Source organism: Saccoglossus kowalevskii, chromosome 19 (genome assembly GCF_978046115.1).
Source record: "Saccoglossus kowalevskii chromosome 19, keSacKowa6.1, whole genome shotgun sequence".
In the NCBI taxonomy this organism is placed as follows: domain Eukaryota; kingdom Metazoa; phylum Hemichordata; class Enteropneusta; family Harrimaniidae; genus Saccoglossus; species Saccoglossus kowalevskii.
Window position 1 is genome coordinate 17,185,717 of NC_140659.1, and position 25,235 is coordinate 17,210,951.

At 38.6% G+C, this 25,235-nt stretch overlaps 1 protein-coding gene across 2 annotated transcripts in view; it reads left to right on the plus strand.

The window, feature by feature from the left end:
* LOC100377596 (protein lin-54 homolog) overlaps positions 1-25,235 on the plus strand; it is a 50,666-nt gene that overhangs the window by 5,442 nt on the left and 19,989 nt on the right. For both annotated transcript variants that reach the window (XM_006824846.3, XM_085493616.1), the window contains exons 2-6: positions 18,319-19,272; positions 21,048-21,186; positions 21,990-22,126; positions 23,948-24,169; positions 24,870-25,027. In XM_006824846.3, coding sequence (XP_006824909.1) covers positions 18,457-19,272; positions 21,048-21,186; positions 21,990-22,126; positions 23,948-24,169; positions 24,870-25,027 — 1,472 coding nt within the window. In that variant the 5' untranslated portion in view covers positions 18,319-18,456. The remainder of the gene's footprint in view (positions 1-18,318; positions 19,273-21,047; positions 21,187-21,989; positions 22,127-23,947; positions 24,170-24,869; positions 25,028-25,235) is intronic.

Here is a 25,235-nt window from a genome sequence, read left to right on the forward strand (position 1 = left end):
CATTTCTGTTTGGTCATTGTAACAGTATTGTGAAAATCAATAGTGATTCAACTCATTTCGCAATTAACTTCCACCAAAAAAGACTTACTATTCCTTCTAATGTTGTCTTTTGGTCAATTTTTCGAGTGGGGTGCTCGACTAATTTTTGTTATCTGAGTACCCTATGCACCAAGTCAGACGAGTACAGTTTTATTTATTTATTTCTATTTACTTGTTTTTGTCCTGCATTCATCTCAGTATGCAGCATTGGGCATGGTCCCTTCATTGTCAGTAGAGTTAGATTCTCATTGCCATTGTTATGTATGTATATACCTGGTATTAAGTATATGTGTACCACAGCTTGTGCCACGCTCCGTTTATTTTATAATTGCCAGATTTCATTTCCCTCCAGTGAGTTGGAATAAATCATCAGATTGTTTATAACCATGAATGAATATAAATATCCCATTTTGTCATTGTCTCTGGTGTCTTGCATTATCATGTGACTAAGATTTCAAAAACTTTCTACATCCATAGCAATATTCATGAGTCAATATAATACACACATATACACAATATGAAAAAATTATGATATTTCCTTATCTAAAGTTATTCCTAAACAGTATCAGTGTTGCTATGCCGCTATTGATTTTCAGTGCAATTGTGCTGTCCCATACTGGTCATTAATTTTGAAATTTCTTTATAAAATCATAATTCAATTAAACATCTCTCCTCACTTTTGCCCAAAATTAAAAATGGAATGAAATTAGCAAAATGGTCACTATCCAAATGATATCCACTAACCACCAGAAGGGATTCCAGGTACTGCCACTATATTATGTTTTATTTGTAGGTCACCTACAAGATTATCATCTTTATATAGGTATAGTGACATGCGTTTTTTTTAATCTCTAGCTAAAAATAATTGGTAGAGCACTAAATGCATCTTGAAATGCAGCTCTGATATTACGGTTATCGTCCTTTTTCTTCTTATGGAAATAATTTTTCCACTTTGAGTGAATCCATGTGCTTAGGAAAATGATTCAAGATCTAAAAAAGCAAATGAAAGTTGATCAACATGTAGGACATATCTACCATCAAATATGTCACATAATTCAATAATTCTATACATACCAATAACTATTATGGTTTAAGTGGAAATTTAATGAGCTGATCTGTATAATTATATTTTAGCTTCTACTATAAAACACATCTTTTTAGCTAGCATGTCATTTTACCGTATTTATCCGGGTATAAACCCAGGGTCTTGAACATGGAAAATTACCAAAAAGAAGGGGTGGGCGTTTGCCAGGAGATCCCCGGCAAAAAAAACGAAAATTCGCGAAAATCGGCAACACGCAGTTCGGTCGAACTGCGGCAGGAAATAGAACGGTAAATGAAAACATGCAACGGAAATAAATGAACAATATGCAACACTAGAAGTAGAACAAAAATAATGTATTGCTTGTAATGTGACAAAAAAACAGAAATAATAAAAATCAACAGTGAGGAATCATTTGAATTAGGATTTTCCCGCCGACAAACACGCATGAACTCAAAATGAATTAAAATGTCAGGGGTTAAACTGCGTAAAATGATTTCCGGTCTCGACAAAATACGCATCAACCGTCATACAAGATCAATAATAATTTACAAATTTACACAGTAAAAATTATAAAAATTCATAGCTGTTTGAAAAAAAATTCTCAGATCTTTATTTGTACGTTCATTGTCATCTTCGTCAAACTTAAAACCCTCAAATGTCCAAGTCGGCATCACTGTAGCCGTCGAACAAAATCCCTACAACTTATTCCTGAAGTTCGTCGATATCGTCCCACACAATTTGGACTTAGCACTTTTAATCCACGGATTTCGCAGTCTGTCAGCTTGGCACTTTTCATTCATGTCTAATCATAATAAAGAGACAAGAAAAATGGGGTTGCTCTGCTGCGATGGCACACGATGCTTTTGTTTACAGTCTAGCAATCGTCTTTGACCTTTATGCATCTGCTTTACTGATTGGCTAATAATGACATCACTACTAGTATTTCATCATAAAGGTCAAATCGTGACATTGCTTTTTTATCAGACTCAACGCTTATTAATCACAGTGAAAGTTATCATTCAGCAAGTTCCGGCGGTTGGAATGTCTCACTATATGGATATTGCGGTGGACTTGAAATAGAAAGTTTTTTTTTATCCAACGACAGAAGAATGTTTTCATGACGGTGATGAAAGATGGTAAAAAAATTGCAAAATTGCTGACCCCAGTTATGGATTCGCAAGCTGCTACAAAATATTTTATAAAGCCAAAATAACGTGATTTCAACCACTCTCCAGGTACGGGTTGCTACAATATTGCAACATTGGTTTCATTGTCGACGGCGCTAAAGCCGAACGAGTGCGACACTTGCGGCTCTCCTTTTACGATTTGCCTGAATCGTTTCTAAGGAAGCACAAACCAAACAGCCGGCCAATTTTAGGGCCACTACATATTTTAAAAAGAGAACTGCCGTTTCTGCTTTAATATATATTTTTATAGAATTGCTGACTGTTATGATTCAGAACGCGCTGCCCTGAAGGCAGAAAGCTGTCACAGCTATTTTGCGTTCACCCCTTGTTTTACGCAATTAACATTATTTAAAAGTATCACGACAGTCTTCAAGAAAGTCAACTGTTAATACAACCACAGTCAACGAATAGAAAATAGATTTTTTTTTGTAGAAAAAGACCCCCTGGGCGTGTGTCCGGATATGACCTCAACTTCTTTATTGTGTCAAAAGTGGGAGGTGGGCGTTTGCCCAGGCATGGGCTCTTACCCGGATAAGTACGGTAGCTAATTTAGCTAACCTGTAATTTTAGCTAAATTAAGGTTGTGTTAATTCATGCGTTGAGTCAAATTCGCTAAAATGGCCTGTAGCTATATTTCAATATGTTTTACAGTACCGGTAGTTCACAAAAATGTTTTATTTAAAATGGTGTGCATATTTCCATCGATTGCACCACCATTTAACAAGCTTGCTGTTAATATGCTTATTCATTTATTATACAAAACGCATTTGATTATAAAAGCAGATTGTACAGGTTACTGTTAAGTTAATGGTTTATTTGGTTCATATTGCATGTCACCTGTTTCTTATCACAATAGATTGATAAGATGCAGCGTGCAGAGCTTACCAATGGGAGCTAATATTGTGCCAGTTACCGTCTGTCTGACCCTGTATTCATTCCTTAATCTTGTTTTTACTACAACATACTACTGTTAAGTTATTTATTTTCGCTATTTTTTCTGGAGGAGTGAATCAGTGAAAATACTTTTCTCCCTATATTTTAAATTTGACTTTTAAATGACAACTTTTAGGATATATATAACCATACATTAACGCATCAGGGCTGTATGAGGGACAAGGTATGGGAAATAAACACACAGTGAACACACGATATTGCCAGTAAATAAGTGGGGGGTATTCGCCCTCGCGTGCAGGTGCCGTAGCGGCCGACCCCATGATGCAACTCGCAGATTTGAGTTGCACCATGACATGGACAACGTGGTACCTGAGTGTGAACGGCCTCTACAGCAACCCTGCCAGTGGGCGTTGAGGGGGCTGTTGTCACAGTACGAGTCACAATGTAGACTCGCACTGTGGCAAGAGCACCGCAGTAAAATACCCAAGCAAGGCTGAGGCCGCTGCAGTGACAACCCCCTGTACTTTATTGATAAAGAAATAAATGCATATTTTACAGAGTACACTCTGGGTACCAACAATATATGTGTAACTTTTTTCTTTTCTTTTTTTTTTTCTTTGTTGGGTGGGTGGGAGGTAAGAAAACTAGCAGCATGCACGATGGCAGTTACAATGCAAGTGGTCTGTACTACTAGTGAAAAGAGTGATAGCGATGTACAGGACGAATATGATTGGGTGTAGATATGAGGATTACAAATTAGGAAAGAGTTGATTGGGTGAAGATATGAGGATTATGGAATAAACAAGTGGAATGAATGTGCATGCATGATGTAAACACGAAACAAAAGTGTCATTAAGGAATACAAATGTATAAGCAAAGGTAGATTAAACATTAGACAAAGGAGTCAGTTGACATGCAAACACAGATGGGTGTAGTTAATTAACTGCAGGTGTGGGGCCCAGTGTTACCGGGGTTATGACTAAAGATTAAGAAGTGCATGATGAGATGGTGTGCATCCAGCCTTTTACGTTAAACTCAGATTACTATGTAATCAGCCAATTAACGCATCAGAGCTGTATGAGGGACAAGGTATGGGAAATGAACACACAGTGAACACACGATATTGCCAGTAAATAAGTGCGGAGTATTCGCCCTCACATGCAGGTGTCGTAGCGGCCGACCCCATGATGCAACTCGCAGATTTGAGTTGCACCATGACATGGACAACGTGGTACCTGAGTGTGAACGGCCTCTACAGCAACCCTGCCAATGGGCGTTGAGGGGGCTGTTGTCACAGTACGAGTCACAATGTAGACTCGCACTGTGGCAAGAGCACCGCAGTAAAATACCCAAGCAAGGCTGAGGCCGCTGCAGTGACAACCCCCAAATTACGAGTGGTGCAATATCACAGTCATTGTCGAACGAACGTGGATGTGTATCTGCAAGTAAAAAACATGTGGTAATGATAAAGCGACTGAGGTGGATTAACATAATGTATCTTCGAGCACAGCAAATTCAGCCGAAATCGTAGTCAAACATGACCTGTGCAGTGATAAGCGAGTTGTGCATAACGCAAGTTAAAATATGAGGTCAAACAAATACAGTCAAGTACTAACGTACCTTGATACAACATAAATGACAAACTGAATCAGGCAGGAATAAAGGAAATTATACGGTATCAAAATGCGAAGCCATCCATACACAGTACTGCATTGATTTAAGATCTACAAAAATATATTTAAATGGTCGCATGAGTTGCAATGCTTAAAGAAATCAAACTTGTCGATAAGGCTAAATTAATGAATGACTAAAATTGCTACAAGAGGGAAACACTGAACGTATCTGCAGTGACACAAGCAAGAGTTCAACACAACTGGTCAAAGAGTTGTATACATCATTGCTCAAAGAGTTTTTCACATTGTTTTAAAAGTTCAACAAATTGATCGGAGAGTTCCACATATTATAGTTTAACACATGATTGATCAAATGAAAGTTTGTCACAAATGTTCAGGCAAACGTTGAGTGATGTTATTGGTGCACAAGGAGTCCAGGAATTCGCTCCAGTGTTGTTGTTGGTGTCTGTATATACACCTGATAGGCATCACTGCGCCACCTTCCAAGACAGCCAGGTATGTTTGCAGTGGCTGCCGTGGTGGCTGCCCCACTTCGGAAACTGTGGCTGGTGTACTGTGTGATGTTAGGCTGTCCCGATTGCGCAAGCAGTTGCTGAAGTATGTGGGTAAGCGAAATGCTGGGCCCATTGGTTGTTGAGCAGTAATGTTCTTATAACGGCGATATGCTCGCACCGCACATACCGATGAACTAGATGCGCCAATTGTGACGGGTCAGTCTTAGATGCCTTGATGTGAATGATAAGAATGTTTCGAGCATTGTCCAAATTAATGTCGGAATGTAACATTGTTGTTGACGGGTCATAGCTATTTGGTGATGGAGCGGCAAATTCGCTGACACGCAGAAACCCGAAAAAAGCCATGGTGATCGCTGACCATAGCATTAACTGATCAGCTGGTTGTAGTACGGTAGATGCACGAAGCGTATTCTTGAGTGTGCGTAACAATTTCATTGAGATTGGCAAACGTTTTCGAACTGGCCCACCATGTTGTCTTTTGATTCCCTGGAGGGTTCGGTGAAGGTTTGAGTAACTGGATACCACATTTTCATAGCCCGCCTCAATGTGCATGGCCATACATGCCGTAAGATATAATTTGATGGTATTGTAAGCAAGCCCTGATGATGCCAGAAAAGTGACAAATAACGTTGCTGCTTGTTGCGTAACAGGCAGTGTGGATATGCCATAAGCATGACAAAAGTTAATGTACTTGGTCTGAGCGGTTGTATAAGTGCGGCGAGTTGAGCCGGCAAGAGAATGGAAAGCATAATACTTAGCTCTGTTTTCCAGGGCAGTCAGGTCAGCAGGTGACGGCCACGCAGGTAGTCGATGTGGTTCTGAGAGTTGATTGGCTGGCTTGTTGCATGTGGTGCAAGAGAGTGGAATCGGTTCATCTGTAAGCGAAAAAGAGCATCTGCAATGTTATTATCGGTTCCCCGTATGTGGGTGATCATGACATGGAAATTTGATGAGGCAGCGGTAAGAAAAATTGCACGAATGAGTTGCATGATGTAGGGACAGCGTGTGGAACCTTTGCACCATGTGTGAACAATACTCTCATTATCACAGTGAAACATCACTTTCCTTCCGTGCCACAAGTGCCCCCAAATTAAGCATGATAGGAGGATTGGTAACAGTTCTTTCCATGCGATGGAATGCTGGTGGTCATTGTTGGACAGGAATGCCGACCATGGTAAGGAAAACCACTCGCCGTTGAAATACCCGCCACATCCAATAGTCGATGATGCATCGGTGTATAGTTCCATTTCTGGCGCAGGTGTCCAAGTTGTGTCAAGAAAACTGGCTGTGCCATTCCAAGTGGGTAGGAAGTCTTTCCACCATTCTAGGTCAAGTTGAAAGGCTGTTGAAAGCGTAATTCGTTGGTGCAATGCAGAGGCGGTGGTTGACAAGTCGATCATTTGTTGTAGGAATATCCGCCCAGCTGGGATGCATTTACATGCAAAGCTGAGGGTGCCAATTAATGATAATAGTTCTCGTTTTGTACAAGTTGTTGCTGTGGACCATTTTTCAATGGACGAGGTAATGTCATTGAGTTTGTCTTGCGGTAGTCGCAGTACTCTGTTCACGGTGTCCATCTCAATGCCAAGGAAGGTCAGTGTGGTTGTTGGGCCTTCTAGTTTGTTTTGTGCAATGGGAACCCCTAACGCTTGACATGTTGTTAGCATGGTGTCAAGACTGCTTGCACATACCTTAGAATTAGCTGGTCCTGCGATGAGGTAGTCATCTAAGTAGTGCAGAATGTTATTGTTATTTGTCCGGTTACACACAGTCCAGTTGATGGCCTCAGCAATGCGATTAAAAAGGAAAGGCGCTGACCGGAGACCAAATGGCAAAACTCTGTCGAAGAAATAGTAGTTGTCCCATTTGTAACCCAATAGGTGCCAATCTTCCCGTCTGACCGAACATAGGCGAAACGCGTGCTGAATGTCAATTTTCGCTAGTAGTGTGGCACGACCTAGTTTATTGATCATTGCCACGGCATCGTCAACTGTTGAATAATGCAGTGAAAATTCATCCTTGCAGATGTTTGAATTGACACTGTCAGTCCGTGGTTGTGATAGGTCCATGATGATTCTATGGCCTCCATTCTTTTTAGGCCTTAGTCCGAGTGAATTAACAACGAAATTAGGGAATGGAGGTTGTATAAACGGACCTACCGCGTGATCTGCTTTGATTTCCTTCAGAATGGCTTCTGTGATGATTTGTGGGTTACTGTATGCTGACTTGGCGTTCTTTGTTTCACGTGCGTGATTGGTGCCGGTGAATCCCAAGTCAGCACCTCTGGAAATGTCCAAGAGAACAGATGCGGTAAATTGTTTGTCAGGATGGTCATGCAGTCCGATTGCGAATGCGTTTTTGTCGAGTGATGTTGTTGGTTGCAGAGTCGTGACGGTGTCAATATGTTTTGTCATTGCCGCGAAAGGGCTGCAGGGTGTAGTTCTGTTGTTGGTTGCGTTGTTGACTTGATGCATTACTGGAGCCACGAAAAAGCTGGTTATCTTGTTGGCTATCTTGCTTCCGATGAATGAGTGCGATGTGCTCCGTTGAGCACCAATTTGCGATGCCAGGGTTGTCTTGATCTATGGAGACTTGCGTGTTTTGCGACACAGTGAAATTTGGCAGAATATTGTCTGGATGGAACAACGATAAATCGACAAACTTACCACGATCTGCAACGTCGTTGAGGGTTGATTGATCAACGTAAGGCATGCACATGTATGCTGGCGGGAACGAGGCCGGTACTTTGAGGTTGTCGACTGGTGGTGCGACTGATAACCATACATTAGAAATAGAGGAAGTACGACATACCCAATCCAAATCACCTCTAGAAATAAGAACATGTAAATATTGTACTCAAGGAAAGATTGAAATTGAATGACATGTACATGTGGAAGGTACAAAATATTGAAAACACAGACAAGAATTTCTAAATAGAGCCTATTTTGGTGTTTTTATTTATCAAGTTATGTATATTGATTATAAATTTGAAAAAAAAAATGATTATCTTCAGAGTTATGATGATTTAAATATGAGAAACCATAAACCTGCGAAGGACTTCCGTTTGCGCCATCTTGCCATCAAAAACGCCCTCATGAGGTATAAACAGGTAAGGTAACAAAGCATGATGACGAAATAGTATCTGATTAAATATAAGCAACTTAGGGAGCCATAGTTGGCTGGACTGGTGAATTGACTTCTAGTCTTGGTTGTTTCGACTTTTACGTTAATGTTATTTACAAGCGTATCAACATACAAACATTATGGATGTGCGGTTGATCGAGACAGGCATTTTGTTTTGTTTTTTGTCTAACTGTCTAATAAATGCTGTTTCCAGTACTGCACTGTGCGGCGTGCAAATTATTCAATTTAGTATAGATGCTGGAGTATGCAATCTTGAGTTCGTAGGGTGGTGGTGGAAACATTTTCGTCCATTTATTCACAGGGCTGCACTGGCAAATCATGGGACAAGTGTCACTGGAACACCAAGCAGATTGTTCACAGACTTCCATGTAATTTGAAATAAAACTATCATCCGAACAAGGGGCATCGTCGACGATATACTCTCATCACTCACACTGAACTGATCTGAATCTTCACAGTATACCGTACTTCCCTGATCATAAGCCCGGAGGCATGAACACGTAATGGAAAAGTAAGGGATGAGCTTGTACTCGAGGACCAACTCAGAAAAAATTATTTTGTTTTGGGGTTAAACACTGTAACCATCTTGCAAACAACGAAAAATTATCCAAAAAAGTTATTCGTTCACCACGCCGGGCTCGGGAAAATAATACTTATTTTTGAACGACACTTACAATGAAGAAACAAAAATGTTCATAAAAAACACACACATTTTATTAATCCCCGTTCGAACGTAGTCCGAAAACAGGGACTTATGTTTTGCCCTGTGTGCGTCCGTGTGTCCGTGATCACCTGTATCTCCAACATGCATGGACCGATTAAGTTCAAACTTCACTCATACATCACACATTATATGGGACATATGCACATGCATTTTTTTCATGATCCGATTAACGATAGCCGAATAGCGGCCATTTTAAGGCCGAAAATGCATCAAAATCACACATTTTCACCATTCCGGACCCGAATCTCAGTTATGCATGGACGGATTTCGTTCAAATTTGGTACATACATTAAACATAATAGGACCTTGATGCACGTCATTTTTTTTTTTTTGGATCGGGTTTGAAATGGGCGACTGCCGGCCATTTTGTTTTAAAGAATTCAGTTCTGGATCCGTATCTGAGACATGCTTGGATTGATCGAGTTCCAACTTCACACACACAAGGTACATCATGTCACAAATATGTATGTGCATTTGTTTCATGATTTCATTAACGATAGCCAAATGGCGGCCACTTTAAGGCCGAAAATGCATTGAAATCGCACATTTTCACCATTCCGAACCCGGATCTCAGTTATGCATGGACGGATTTTGTTCAAATTTGGTACATACATTAAACATAATAGGACCTTGATGCTCATCATTTTTTTTTTCCGGATCAAGTTCGAAATGGCCGACTGGCGGCCATTTTGTTTTAAAGAATTCAGTTCTGGATCTGTATCCAAGACATGTCTGTATTGATCAAGTTCAAACTTCACACACACATGGTACATCATGTCACAAATAGATATGTGCATTTGTTTCATGATCCGCTTAACAATAGCTGAATGATGGCCATTTTAAGGCCGAAAATGCATCAAAATCACGTATTTTCACAATTCCGGAACCGGATCTCAGTCATGCATGGATGGATTTTGTTCAGATTTAGTACAATGTGTTGTACATATGCAGGTGCATTTCGGTCATGATCTGCTTTGAATGTATATGTCACTCAAATATGAACGGAACGGGGACGTGTCATTGACAATGACTTGTTACAATACGATTTACATACCATCTGAATTTACGGTGAAATAATGGGTAGGGTCTGTGAGGAAACAGTGGCAAAGGCATTTATCATTATCTTCGTTTTGGTATGTTTTCGATCGTACGCAAACTGTCGACGCAAAGCAATTTTCCACCATGAGGTTTTTCAGCACGATTTGACCTGGAACAACTTCCTTCGACATAACAGGTCATGTCTTTCATTAACCAATCAAAATGATGTGTCGTAATGATGAAATTTTCCGATTATTGACGATGATTTTTTAACGCAATGCGGAAGTGAATTACTGCAATGTTAAAATGCGATTTGTCATACTGATTGCAACGAAAAAACAATGATTTTTTTTCCTAAAAACTGGCGATTCACAATTTCCGAAATATAAATGACGGTTAATAGTAACCGTGGGTAAACTGAGTGTGGAGGAAAAATTTAAACACCTTTCTCGGTCGCCAACATGTCTCATCGTTCAAACCCTAGGCCTTTCATGATAGTCTCAAAGTAAACCATGCCCAATAACCAGGTACACGACTTAACGATCACATTTTTGGCTTTTCGAAAGCTACTACTCAAAGAAATAGGGATTACTCAAGAATTGCAACATCGGGGTTCATCCTGAGTAAATGACAGAATAGAAAGCATGCGAACCACGTTGTGTACGTTCGCCACGCACTCTGAAATTAATGCGAGTTTTCTCATAAAACTAAAAGCATGAACCAAACTACCATGCCATTCACGATTATTATGAAATGAAACACACCTTTTACACGCATATTATAATCGTGAATGCTTTCAACTCCATAAATACCAAGTAAAAATATAGGGATGGGCTTCATACTCGAGAGGGACTTACGATCAGGGAAGTACGGTACTTTAACGCAATTGGACTTTCACTCTCAGAATACTGTGGTTCAAACGCATAAGGCTCTAACCCAAGTTTTAAAAAGCACATTGTGCATATAAAAGTTGAGTTTATACTGGTAGTACACAAGGCTTGGCAGCATGAACGGCTATGTACAATGGCGTATACGAATGTGATCAGATACTAAAACGTCATAGCTTTGAAAAGTACCCGGATGTTAAATATGTTCGTTCGTTATTTATTCCCTTCCATGAATGGCCTCCATGGTGTTTAATTGCAAGCACTTCAAATGCCTATCCAAGCTACAATTATAATTAAAACAAAATTAAACCACTGCAATATTATTTCGAATACAGTTTAGAATATACACAACTATAAATTAAGGCCGCATTTAGGTTCGCTTTAAAGAAAACAATAAGTGAATACCTCAGAATTGCTAAAATAATTCCCACAAGAAATAACTCTTCAATGCGAAGAAATAGCGCCCTCATTGCCTAATTTGTGTTTTGTGCGGTTTGTGTGTTCATGTACATAAAACTGCTGAGTTGAATGTAAAATTTAGGAAAAAAAGGATATTCGCTGGATTTGATTAGTCCCTGTTCGGACGAAGTCCGAAAACGGGGACTTATAATTCGGTCTCCGTCCCTGTGTCCGTGCGTCCGTCCGGAGTCGTATCTCAGAATCCCTTGGACCGATTCCGTTCATTCTTTGCATGTGCCTAGTACTTTATGTGGGACATATGCACATGCAGTGGTTCGAATCAAAATGGCCGACTGGCAGCCATCTTGTTTTTTGAAAATGTTGTATTTTGGACATGCTTTGTCAGTTGTCATTCAAACTTGGTACATAGATTATATATGTTAGGATACATGTCCATGACGATTTATTTCGCAATTGGATCAAAGATGGTCGACTGGCAGGCATCTTGTTTTGTTAGTCCCCGTTCGGACGCAGTCCGAAAACGGGGACTTATGTTTTGCCCTGTGTGCGTCCGTCCGTCCGTGATCACCTGTATCTCGAACATGCATGGACCGATTAAGTTCAAACTTCACTCATACATCACATGCATTTTTTTCATGATCCGATTAACGATAGCCGAATAGCGGCCATTTTAAGGCCGAAAATGCATCAAAATCGCACATTTTCACCATTCCGGACCCGGATCTCAGTTATGCATGGACGGATTTCGTTCAAATTTGGTACATACATTAAACATAATAGGACCTTGATGCACCTCATTTTTTTGGGGGGATCGGGTTCGAAATGGCCGACTGGCGGCCATTTTGTTTTAAAGAATTCAGTTCTGGATCCGTATCTGAGACATGCTTGGATTGATCGAGTTCAAACTTCACACACACAAGGTACATCATGTCACAAATATGTATGTGCATTTGTTTCATGATCTCATTAACGATAGCCAAATGGGGGCCGCTTTAAGGCCGAAAATGCATTGAAATCGCACATTTTCACCATTCCGGACCCGTATCTCAGTTATGCATGGATGGATTTTGTTCAAATTTGGTACATACATTAAACATAATAGGACCTTGATGCACGTCTTTTTTTTTTTCGGATCAAGTTCGAAATGGCCGACTGGCGGCCATTTTGTTAAAGAATTCAGTTCTGGATCCGTATCCAAGACATGTCTGGATTGATCAAGTTCAAACTTCACACACACATGGTACATCATGTCACAAATAGATATGTGCATTTGTTTCATGATCTGCTTAACAATAGCGGAATGATGGCCATTTTAAGGCCGGAAATGCATCAAAATCACGTATTTTCACAATTCCAGAACTGGATCTCAGTCATGCATGGATGGATTTTGTTCAGATTTAGCACAATGTGTTGTACATATGCAGGTGCATTTCGGTCATGATCTGCTTTGAATGTATATGTCACTCAAATATGAACGGATCGGGGACGTGTCATTGACAATGACTTGTTTTTTTATGCGGTATCTTGGACGTGCTCTGTCAGTTTTCATTCAAATTTGGCACATACATGTACTTTATACATGTTAGGATGCATGTCCATGACAATTTGTTTCAAAATCTGGTCAAGGATGGCCGATTGACAGCCATCTGACTTTTTGGCCTTACTGCTATATTTCCACGATTTATGTACCATTTTCATTCATATTTGGCACATACATCATACATATCAGTGTGTTTCATAATCAGATCAAAGATGGCCGAATAACGGCTGTTTTTATTTTTGGCCATATTACTACTACAAGGAACACGTGATTTGATGTAAATAAACAATCTGTTATATACGCCACTTGGAACTCAAGTTTCAAGGACACGCTCGCGACAACCCTTTCGCTTTAATGTGACAAGCACAAAGAGAACTTTCAAAAATTTAACGGGGACTGTGTTTTGTTTTCACTGAATTGTTCAGTGTTCTCCACAATCTAAAATAGCTGGTGGGCGGCCTAATTAGCATAAATTTGCATATTAATTTGCATATCATTTACATACAGCATTCTAGCATTTATGTCATGAACTGCAATACACACTAAGTTATTTACTATTCTCTTTTTAATTTAATTGAAACATGTTACAATTTTTTAAAATACAAACAGATTGGTCACTATTAATATTTACGAAATGCAAAAAGTTTGAAATCGGTGATTTATACGTTCGCAAATTATTCTGCGTTCATGAAATGCAATTCGAGTAACCAAGAGCAAGTACAAAACATTAATGTAGAAAATATACAAGGTGATTTGTCCCCAACGCCCAAACGAACGATTTGTCAAAATAAAACTCATAACATTTTTTATTTGTGCCGACAGGCGGCATTTACGCATGTACGGTCACGATACGTTGCGTTTTCACACGTTGTTTTTGGAATTCAAGAAAAAATGCTAGCAATCGGCAAAATAAAAGAATCTGCTATGTTCTCGAAAGATTAGACATACAAAATGGATAAATTGAAAAAAGTACGTGGAAAAGATAACTAAAATATTATTCAATTACAAATACTCGCGGTAAACTAATCCGGCAGCCATGTTTGATGTTTATTACCGCTTTCCGAATGCAGCACACGAATACCCAGAATGCGTTGTTCTCCTATGCAACTTAGATACTAAATCGTTACAGCGCCAACAGCGGTGGGTGGCCGACGGCCGTTGAATGGGGTAGGCCAAAAGGTCACCAGTTTGCCTTCTCCATGCTGTTTTCATGATGAAAATCGAGCGAACGTTGTAAATACGGCTAGAATTTTAATTTTTGTTCGAGTTTACATGCAATCTGCTAGTATATTTGTTTATTTTCTGTGCATATACATTTCGTTCGTATTTACTTCTTTCTTCCGTGATCGGAAGACGATTATTAAAAATACAGCTGTAAATTGAAACCACTGTAGTTGCGTATCGTGAGCAATAAGTGGCAACATTGTCGGGCGACAATGAATTCAGGCGATTGACACATTGCCATGAATACACTCGATAACTGCTTGCAGACTTCCAGTGGTCATTGTTTATGTTTGGACTCATGAAACAATAGCAAAATAAAGGGTTGGGCAACTACTCTTTTGTTTAGGCTTGGGAAGAACAATGCAAGCTTTTTACAAATAATTTCAGCTGGATGTACGTTGGTGGGCGGGTGTTGAGAGTTACTAGGCGGCCGTACAACTTGATGGGCGGGCCGCCCACCTAAAACCCCTTGTGGAGAACACTGATTGTTCCTTCAGCGAAAATAGCGAAAATTAATTTCAAGCAATTACAGTCAAACCTGTGTTAAAGGCCACCTGGATACAGAGGCCACTTGCCTATAGCGGTCACAACCGAACAGTCCCTACAAATTTTACATGTAAAGTACCCTGTTTATAGCGGCCACCTGTCTAACGCGGCCAACAGCCAGGCTTCAGCGGCCGCAGTAATCAGTTGAACTGCATATAACGGACATAGTTCCTGGATGTCTTGCAGACTACTGCCTTCCACCTCAGACAACTAATAAGCTCACAAAGGACAAAGTTAGCACGTTTTCACACCTTTCATTCAACCGATGGCTTCGGCAATTATGTTTTATTCTTGTTTATAATTCAGTTTACCACGGCAAGCACACCGTACCAATGGCTTAGGAACACCAAAAACATAATTACTAATTTAAAAGTGTTGCGATAAAAACATGCTGTCATTAATGTTTTGTTGAAATATGTATACCATGGGAACAACTTGGACAGAAGTGCTTTGTACCTGGGATTTTGTTCAATGAATCGAGCAACCACAACGATGACGACCCGCAAAAGTTTTGTGAGTTGCCGGGACACAGTCACGGTCTCTATGCACGTGGCTGGGATGAATCGGAATGGCTACCGTAAATCCCCGATCGAATTGATTACCAACAAAAAAACATAACTCACTTGTTATTTAGTATCGATATTTATTCACTTTGAACTCCTATAAATATCGATAAATACGCATGTAACTGGAACTGATAGCAAAAAAGAAAAAAAATCAACTCAACGGCCATGCCTGTTGTTTATCCATCCAAATAAATTATGCTAATTAGCCTTGCGCATGTGCGTTATTGTTCTTCCGGGTTATGATAACTCGGGTCAAAAAGTAGAGTCGCTTCCGTTACTGCCTATCGATCACTGTGAGGGAATGTGTGTGCAGTATCGTCTCGTTTTTCAACTAAATTCGTTCAACTATTTTGTTTTCTCGGTCGCTACTGCCTCGGTACATTTAGCAATAGATGCTTTTAACAATGATGTTAAATTGACCTCATTTTGCCGGCCAAAGTTGCCAGGCATATTTCACATGTTTCTATTGTTGCATCAGTACAATATCATGGAAGTCGCACAGATTTTGATTGCGCAAAGTAATGGTTTGATTAGGGATCAACCATTTCGTAAGTGTGGTAGGTCGAGAAAATTTTTGAAAAAAATGAACAAAATGTTAAGGGAATTGTGATTGGGGAAGGAAACTTTTTAAGTTGTCACATAACTGGAAGGAGATCCATCACGACAATAGATAAGTGTTTTTTCGTGTACGTTGTAGGATCAATAAAGCACTGCTAATTCTGTCCCTGTCCCTTCTCCTTGAAAGAATTTGCTATAGCCCAGAGACATTCCAATTTATTAGAACAGTTACCAGACCAGATAGTTGGAAGAAACATACAAATTCAGAATAGCCAAGCAAAGCAAGCTCTCTCTTTACTCTCATGTCCCAAATAAACCTACCGGTACGTTTATTTTTTTCCCCGGAAAAAATCCACCCGGTACATTCTTATTTGAGACGGTACGTTTATTTATTTTTCTAAAAAAAATCTTGATTCAAAAACAAAAATCATGCCTTTTTCCCATGGAAAACGAAGCCAAAAGATCGCACTAAAACATCGGTAAATTGCTTCAGGGTTGCTTTTACCATGAGGTCGCTGAACTGTCATATTTAAATGCACTATGGTAATTTGAAAACGTGGGCACCATCCAGCATATTGATGGTTAATTAGCGACTTGACCTATTCGATCAATAAACATGTCTTGTGTGCATGGATAACATGGCATATATCGTATCGCTTTGAGTGTTTACATGTGACTGAAATCATTCGCTTACGATGAAACTAAGTTGAATTTTACTTGCATTTCAACGAATTTATTTTTTGTACGTTATAATAATCACTACTGAGTACTAACCAACACTTCGAAAACAAAAAAAGTTATTCACTTGCGAAATACTGCATGACCGGATTGTGCTACTGTTACCGTGATCATTTTTTTTTTTTTTTTCAAAACTTCATTTAGAATATACTTTTCATTACCAACAAAATTAAAAAAAGTAATGCATATTAAATATACCGAGTATTTTTTGTTGTCATGTGAACATTTTTTTTGATTGACTGTAATTTTCCAATGTTTCGTGATGGCCATTATAGAACCAATTACCCCTTTCACTCCTCCTTGACATCTATTTAAAAGATTATACGATATCTTGCTTTTCGCCAGCCACAAAGGTCACCCTAGACGAACTTAATAGATAGTGCCAACCATTCCGTGCATTTTATCGACACACGGCAGCAAGCAAATCGAGAAAAGTATTGTCCTTGCAACAATTTCGCACAATAGACCACCATTGTACCATGACTGATTAATTATAATATTTATTCAACACTAAAACAAACTACAGTGAGTTGTTCTTTGGTCGTATATAAAAATGAAATAAAATAAACAACATTAAAATACAGTAAAGTTAACCAACTAAACAGAATGCTAAATGAAGCTAAATAATATTACAAACACATCACAATAAACTTGTACGATATGGTACAGTAATATGCAATACACTAGCTACTATTGCTAAAGAGTGGAGAATCATATTAGTGTCAACTATCATGGTGGAATAAATATTTTTGAATTTGGTGGAGATGCTCATATCTCATTCGCATATATTTTTGTATCTATTGCGCAGTTTCAAAACCAGGCCGACTCGGGTCGTGATTGGTTTGCTATTTCATTACATCTTGCGGCCTTTCAAACAGAGATTTGAAGTATATTGCTAGAAATGCATCATTTGTTTTCCATTTATATTCCTAATTACAAGGAACAGTGAAAAGTTTGCATATACACCAGTGAGAGCACATTTTAGAAGCAAGGAAACAACTTACCGGTCATTTTGGAAATTTTCCGAGGGGTATGTTTATTCCGGGGGTATGTTTATTAGATTTTAAAGATTTGTCCGGGGGTATGTTTATTCCCGGGGGTATGTTTATTTGGGACATGAGAGTAGTAGGAAATGAGACTCAAACTGCTGCTGAACTTTACTGTACAAATCTTCAAATTTTTAATTTTTATACTACTCATTATTGTGCAATGATCGATTTTTGTGAAATGATTTTAGTTTACGTAATACAATTTAAAATCACCATTTTTTATTTGTAATAAAGTGTTTGGATACTGTGTACAGTAGTGTCATAGTGTATCAAATGGGGTTGCGAGATCTGTTTTAATACATTGATTCAGTGCCTAATTAATATTCATGAATAAATTAGTGAACCTGTATAGAAAGGCCACCTGTCTAGAAAGGCCAAAATTTCAAAGTCCCTTGGGTTGCCGCTATAGACAGGTTTGACTGTAGTTAAGATTAGTTTTTGTTAGCGCCATTCATCAAAATTTTTTTTTTACATGTATGCTATGTCTATAAAATTCTGTATGAGTGATTTGGTACTTCCGCTATATCAATATATTACAATATATTATTTTGAAATCTTGATCTTTTTCAGGGGTTTCAGTATCAGTGGACCTTTATTCAGCAATACATAGTTTGAAGAAAGAAGAGCTATTTAGAATTATTTTTATGGTATATACAAATCATCACTAGTATAGTGTACTAGGTACAAAACATCCATCGGTGTTGATCTATGATGGAAACGATTGAACCGCCATCTTCCAGCATCGCTGGAGACGGTGATGTTGCAGCTGATATCCAAGCAGAACTCGATAGTTTATTAGCCAGTACAGCTGTTGAAAAAACATTTATGTTAGCACCTTCTACTATGTCAATAACGCCAACCAAATCGGTTGTGACCGTGACGACGGTCAGCGATGCGTCAACACCAGAACCAGTTGTAAGCGTTGCAAACATTCCCAAAAGTAATGTTGTGGTCAGTACTGTTGTGTCTTCGCCACAGAAGATAGTGTCTGTTGGAGACAAACCTGTTGTTGTGCCGACCACCCCACCAAGGACTATAGCTGGCATTAAAAGGCCTGCAAGTACAGGACCTGGACAGTATGTGACGAAGGTTATAATTACGAAAAACCCAACTTTAAACAGGCCTATTTCAAATGCAGTTACCATGACAACTGTTTCATTAACGCACGTACCCAGTTCAATGGTACAGACAATAACACAAGGGTCGTCCCCGGTAAAACTAGTGACAATGTCAAGGGGAAATCTACAGTCCAAGGGGATTGTGTTATCTCCATTAAAACAAAGTCCAGGTATGCTTGGAAATAAAATTGCAATCTCACCCTTGAAAAGTCCATCAAAAGTCGGGACGCAACCAATTAGCATCAGCACGCCGAAAAAGATTGCTCCTGCCCCCATGCCAGGGCAGCTGATTGCTCAAGGTCCTTCTGGTGTTGTCAAGGCAACCTTTTTAACCATGTCGACAACATCAGGAGTGAGTACTATGACAATTGCCAAGCCACTTGGATCACAAGTTGCTACAGTCATGGTAAGTAGAGTAATATTTCCTTGTATTTTTCTTCTTTAAAGTGTGTTGGGTGATAGACTGGGCTCAGATATGTTGTGCAATTTCATGCAAATTATATGATACATCTAGGTGTAACACTGCCATCAATGTAATAACAGTAATTCATAAAAGTGCTACCACAGTGGCTTGTGGATGATATATTAAAGCATTTATACTAATTTACACTAATCAACTGCTACCCCTGTGTGCCTAACCCCTGTTGCAGACGATTTGATCTCTATTCTCTTTATTTTATGCAATATTTCTGGCAACGTTTTCTTGTGAGAAACAGTGTTGTGTATTGATGCAGTTTTATTGCACAATGTTGATTATATCGTCATCATTTATAGTTTATAAACACAAATCCTACTTCCTCAGAATTAGTGTCTTATACGTTGTTGGTGTTATTGTACTTGTTGCATTTATATGGTGCATCTGAAATACAAAGCAGGTTTATGTGTACATTATGGTTTTGATCGGTTCACCAAGAGTTTAGTTTTGGCCCCAAAAAAGGTTTTGCGTCTGATCCTGGGAAAAATGAAGCGATGACCAGTTTTAATTTATTTATTTGTGTTGAAACTATACCACCACAAGATGTGTGTTGAATGTTCAACATTTATTTACTAATTCGTTTGAATACACATACATGCATTAACGGTTGATTTGGATCGATAAAACAGAAAACAAACATTTCTCTATTCTATCATATACCAATACGCCCAATTGTGTTGCACATGTTTTAAACTGAGCTTTCATTTGCATACAGAAATTCCCCTTGTGACGTCAGAAGGGGAAGTTGCTGGGTAGCTTGCATTGCCGATACATGAAAATAAGGCAAATTTCTTGTGCTGTTTTCTCATCTTTGACCAAATTGCCACTTATGTACTTGTTCGTCGAGGAAGAATGGACCATAATGAACACATAGTATCAAGTTTGTTGCATGGGGTTGAGTCGGATGCGAAATATGTCCGGTCTGGTGTAGCTGGTCACCGTGGTCGTCACCATCACCGGCGCACGTTTGTACACTGTCGCTGGATTCCGGCGCTGGACAAAATTGAATTTGACGCCTGAATCGTCTTGTTATTTAGCAGTTTACTAGGCACGTCACTACACTGTTTTATTTCATTGATCGTCTGAGTAAAAAAAAAACATTCAAAATTAAAATAAAAAGAGAACATATTTTGACATTCTAAACATTAAATTATAGTGATCAATAAAATAGAGAAATAATAAAAAAACGACAAATCACAGTTACTAAATAAATGACAGCTGCGTGGAAATAAATTTGTTGTAATGGGTGAACGCGTCGGGTCACGACGGGTACAAGTGCGTGAATGGCGGTGTTTAATTGGATAAAAAAAAAAGAAACGCTTATCAAAAAATGTATATCGTTTAAAAGTATGTTGAATGACACAGTGATATAAAAGTAAGGCCCAGGGGTACGGCTTCCCCTCATATTTTAGCATTTGGTGGCACATTTTCAGCGAGAATCGAAAATCCAGAAACAGTCAACCGTTTCAGGATAGGTGGGCGTGGCTACAGCACGGGAAATATCTCGAATATGAGTAATCATTTTTAGCAAAAAAATCAATAACTGCCCATTTCAGTGGGGCACAGATCTAAAATGGGAAACGTGTGGGTGAGCTTTGCACAGACACTTTAATAGTAAGCTATTGCCTAGGGGTTACCGTAGTAATGATACTTTTGTATCACGGTATTGTCTAATACTTTACTTTGATCATGTCTTATTTTTATAGAGTGGTGGTAAAGCAGTTCCAGTATCGTCTAATTCAAATAAGATTCAAACATCCATGCAATCAGTCCAACAGATATTTCCGGGTAGAAAATTTACTTACGTTAGATTGGTTGGAGCAACAAATACCACCAACACACCAAGTGAGTATTGTCTGATGGATTCGTCTTGTACTTTATACTTGAATAGAGAAAATTTGCTATTATAACAAATACTTGAAAATCAGAGATGAAGAAATATGTGTTCTCATACAGATTTTGTTTTTGTGAACACTTCCTATCTGCATAATGTTTCAAAAATTTGAATTCAAAAAGCAAATTCAACTCTGAAAAGTGTGATTTCAGCAGATTGTCTAATTTTGCCAAGAAATTTGAGTTCTTCACTCTGAGTATTTTGCTATACGGAAAAGGGCAATACTTGTCTATAAAAATACAGGCTAACCTTTGTATAGCCAACCACCAAGGGACTCCATTTAAATGGTCTTTATAGAAAAGTGGTCTTTATATGGAGGTTGAACTCGTACAGTTAATATAATATTTCTTCATAGAATAATGAGATGGTATTGTTGCAACACCAACACATTTATTTGAGTTGATCAAAATCAAATAAATTTGACTTGAGGAGATTGTTTTATAAACTGAAAGCTAATTAATTTTATGATCTCTGAACAAAGCAAATCAGTGAAAACGTTGCTGAAAAGGTGGTCAAATAAGACAGATGGTTTTTATATACAGGTTGCTTATACGTTATGCTTTGGAACTGCTTATTCTAAGCAGGTGGTCTTTATATAGAGGTGGTCACTAACATGGGTTTGAATGTAGTAGTCTCAGTTACGAATCTGGTCATTTTCATGGTACGCACCATGAATACAGTTATTGTAATTTGTTAACTTTTCATCCCTAAAAATGTGACAATAAACTTTTCTTTCTGAACCTTTCAATTGTAGGTAAAACCATAGCTCCAGCCATGATGCCCAAAGCAATCCAACCAGCCACTGTATCGATGACATCAAGTCAACCACAGCTTATACAGTCAGCAGGACCACTCAAAATGGCTACCTTGCCTATTGCTCCAGCACAGTCGGTTAGTAACCAATCGCCTTATTTAAAAAACAATTAGTTATTCGTTTAAAAAAAAAAAACCTTGTTATATACAATTATTTTTTTTTGTTCAGCAGGGTGTTATACATGTTGTAAGTCCCCATTTGGACGCATATGGATTGACCTCTGTGTGTACGTCCGAACCTATATCTTAGACATGCCTGGGCGAATTACATTCAAACTTTACCCATACATCATACACATGCACATCAATTTGTACTGAAAAATCATCGAAATTTATCCGCTGTTTACAGATGGACTTTGTTTGAACTTTGTACATACATTGGACATTATGGGTCCTTGATGAACATCATTTTGTTTTTCAGATCAGATTCAAAATGGCCGACTTGTGGCTACTTTGTTCGTCCCTGTTCGGACGAAGTCCGAAAACGGGGACTTATAATTCGGTCTCCGTCCGTGCGTCTGTGCGTTCGTCTGGAGTCATATCTCAGAATCCTTTTGACCGATTCCGTTCATTCTTTCCATGTGCCTAGTACCTTATGCGGGACATATGCACATGCAGTGGTTCAGCGATTCGATTCAAAATGGCCGACTGGCAGCCATCTTGTTTTTTGAAAATGTTGTATTTTGGACATGCTTTGTCAGTTTTTATTCAAACTTGGTACATAGATTATAAGTGTTAGGATACATGCCCCCGACCGTCCGTGGGTTACTGAGTCTGTCCGTCCGTCCGTCCGTCCGTGTGTCAGTCTGTCGAGAGTCATACTTTAGAATCCTGTGGACCGATTCTGTTCATTCTTTGCATGTGCCTAGTACCTTATGTGAGACATATGCACATGCTGTGGTTTAGCGATTTGATTCAAAATGGCCGACTGGTAGCCATCTTGTTTTTTGAAAATGTTGTATTTTACACATGCATTGTCAGTTGTCATTCAAACTTGGTACATAGATTATACATGTTAGGATACATGTTCATGACGATTTATTTCACAATTGGATCAAAGATGGTCGACTGGCAGGCATCTTGTTTTTTTTATATGCGGTATCTTGGACGTGCTCTGTCAGTTTTCATTCAAATTTGGCACATACATGTACTTTATACATGTTAGGATGCATGTCCATGACAATTTCTGTCAAAAACTGGTCAAGGATAGCTGATTGACAGCCATCTGACTTTTTGGTCATACTATATTTCCACAGTTTATGTACCATTTTCATTCTTATTTGGCACTTACATCATACATATCGGTGTGTTTCATAATCAGCTTGCGACAACTCTCCGCTTTAATATGACAAGCACAAAGAGAACTTTCAAAAATTTAATGGGAACTGTGTCATTTTCAATGACTTGTTTTAATTAATGTGGTTCTAGTGCCACATCTCTGACATGCTTTGACCGATCATGTTCACATTTTAATTAATCAATATACATCATCTTGTAGATATACAGATTTATTGCTTTGACGACCCGCCTCAGAATGGCAAACTGGTGGCCATTTTGTTTTAATTAATTCTGTTCCACAGCAATATTTCTCAATATGGACAAGTACTTGTACTATATTACTATGAACAAAACTATATAATTTAGATTTGATAACTAACAGGGACTGTGCCATGAGTCTGACACGACACTATGCTACCAGTGTCCATGAACAAATAAGCTGGTATGCAACTTTTCAATAGTTTTTGACTAAATGATCATATCTCTTCATTGGCTACATTGTGTACAAGTCTCCATCCAAAAGTTTATTTTTGTTAAAACAAACAATTTGGCATTCAAGCTCAAATGTTTGTACACGTAAGTATATGTATTAATGCGTTATTACATCTTCATTGATTGTAGGTTGTCACAGCTAAACCAACTACTACTCATATACCTGTCAGTGTAAGCAGTGGACCTCAAGGAAGGTTGTTGATGCCAGCAAATGCTATGCCATCACTACGGTCGGCTGGTCAATCACCTAATGTTGCTCAGTTACCGGCTGGTACTACAGTATTTGCTACAACTGGGCCTGGGAATATCGTACAAGGCTATGCTGTAGTTCCTGCACAGTTTGTTGCTCAGGTATGAAATTGATTATTCTGTAGGATTTGAAGAGATGTTGATATGTCTTTGGTAAATAGAATATGTTTTGGTAATACTTTTCAAAGCAGTTAAAATATTCACCACCAGTTCCCTCTTTTCATCACAAATTCACAAAATAATTTTTTTTTATTGTCTGTATTTTCATTCAGAAGATTGGGGAAAAAAATTTGTGTCATCCATTTACGTCATAGAGGTGCTTCGAGGACGCAATTTATAGAACAGGTCTATTGCATGAGAGCTTTCCTAATCGATTTGAAAATAAAGACATCACAAAATGAAAATTCACTGTCACTGTTGAATATTTAGCTTTTAAACACTGTAACTTTCAAATTAGTTGTTTTGGTCAAGTTTCTCAATATTCGAAAGGCTTTCTATATGTTGCACACAATACCACTTTAGAATTTGGATACAGGACGTGCTTATTTACAACCTTTTCTTAACCTATGTGTTGTATATTATTCACTTTCACATTATTCCACCTTTCACAACATATGAGGGAGCGTACATGCATGTAAATGCACTAAAATGTAATTTCCACGACAAACCCTGCATGAATCTAAAGTAAATGAGTCCCATGCATCGCTCCTAACTTTACTTATCCTGTGAAATCAGATTCAACAAAAGCAATATTGTGGGCATCATTCATTGAGCTTGTATGGCTTTTTTGTGTAATCCATAGCTTCAACAGCATCAGCAGCAGCAGCAGCCAACGCAACAACATCCGACAGCACAACCAGCGGCTCCAAATCAACCGAATGTTTCTGGTAGCAGTGGTTATGTTCCTATTGTAACCAATAACTACCAGGCGACATCAACATCTAGGCATCCTGTTAATGGGTATGTCAACTCTCTCTCTCTACAATATTTTGCACATAATGAATTCAATGAGAAGGGCTGTCTGCTAGTATTTGCCACAGTAATGTAATTTTGGTCAATTCTGTCAAAGTTGAAAAAAAAAAAAATACTACGGGAATAAGTTTCACTTGTCATAAAACTGTTTTTGAATCACAGAAGAGATTCAAATGTTAATATGCAATGTTTGACA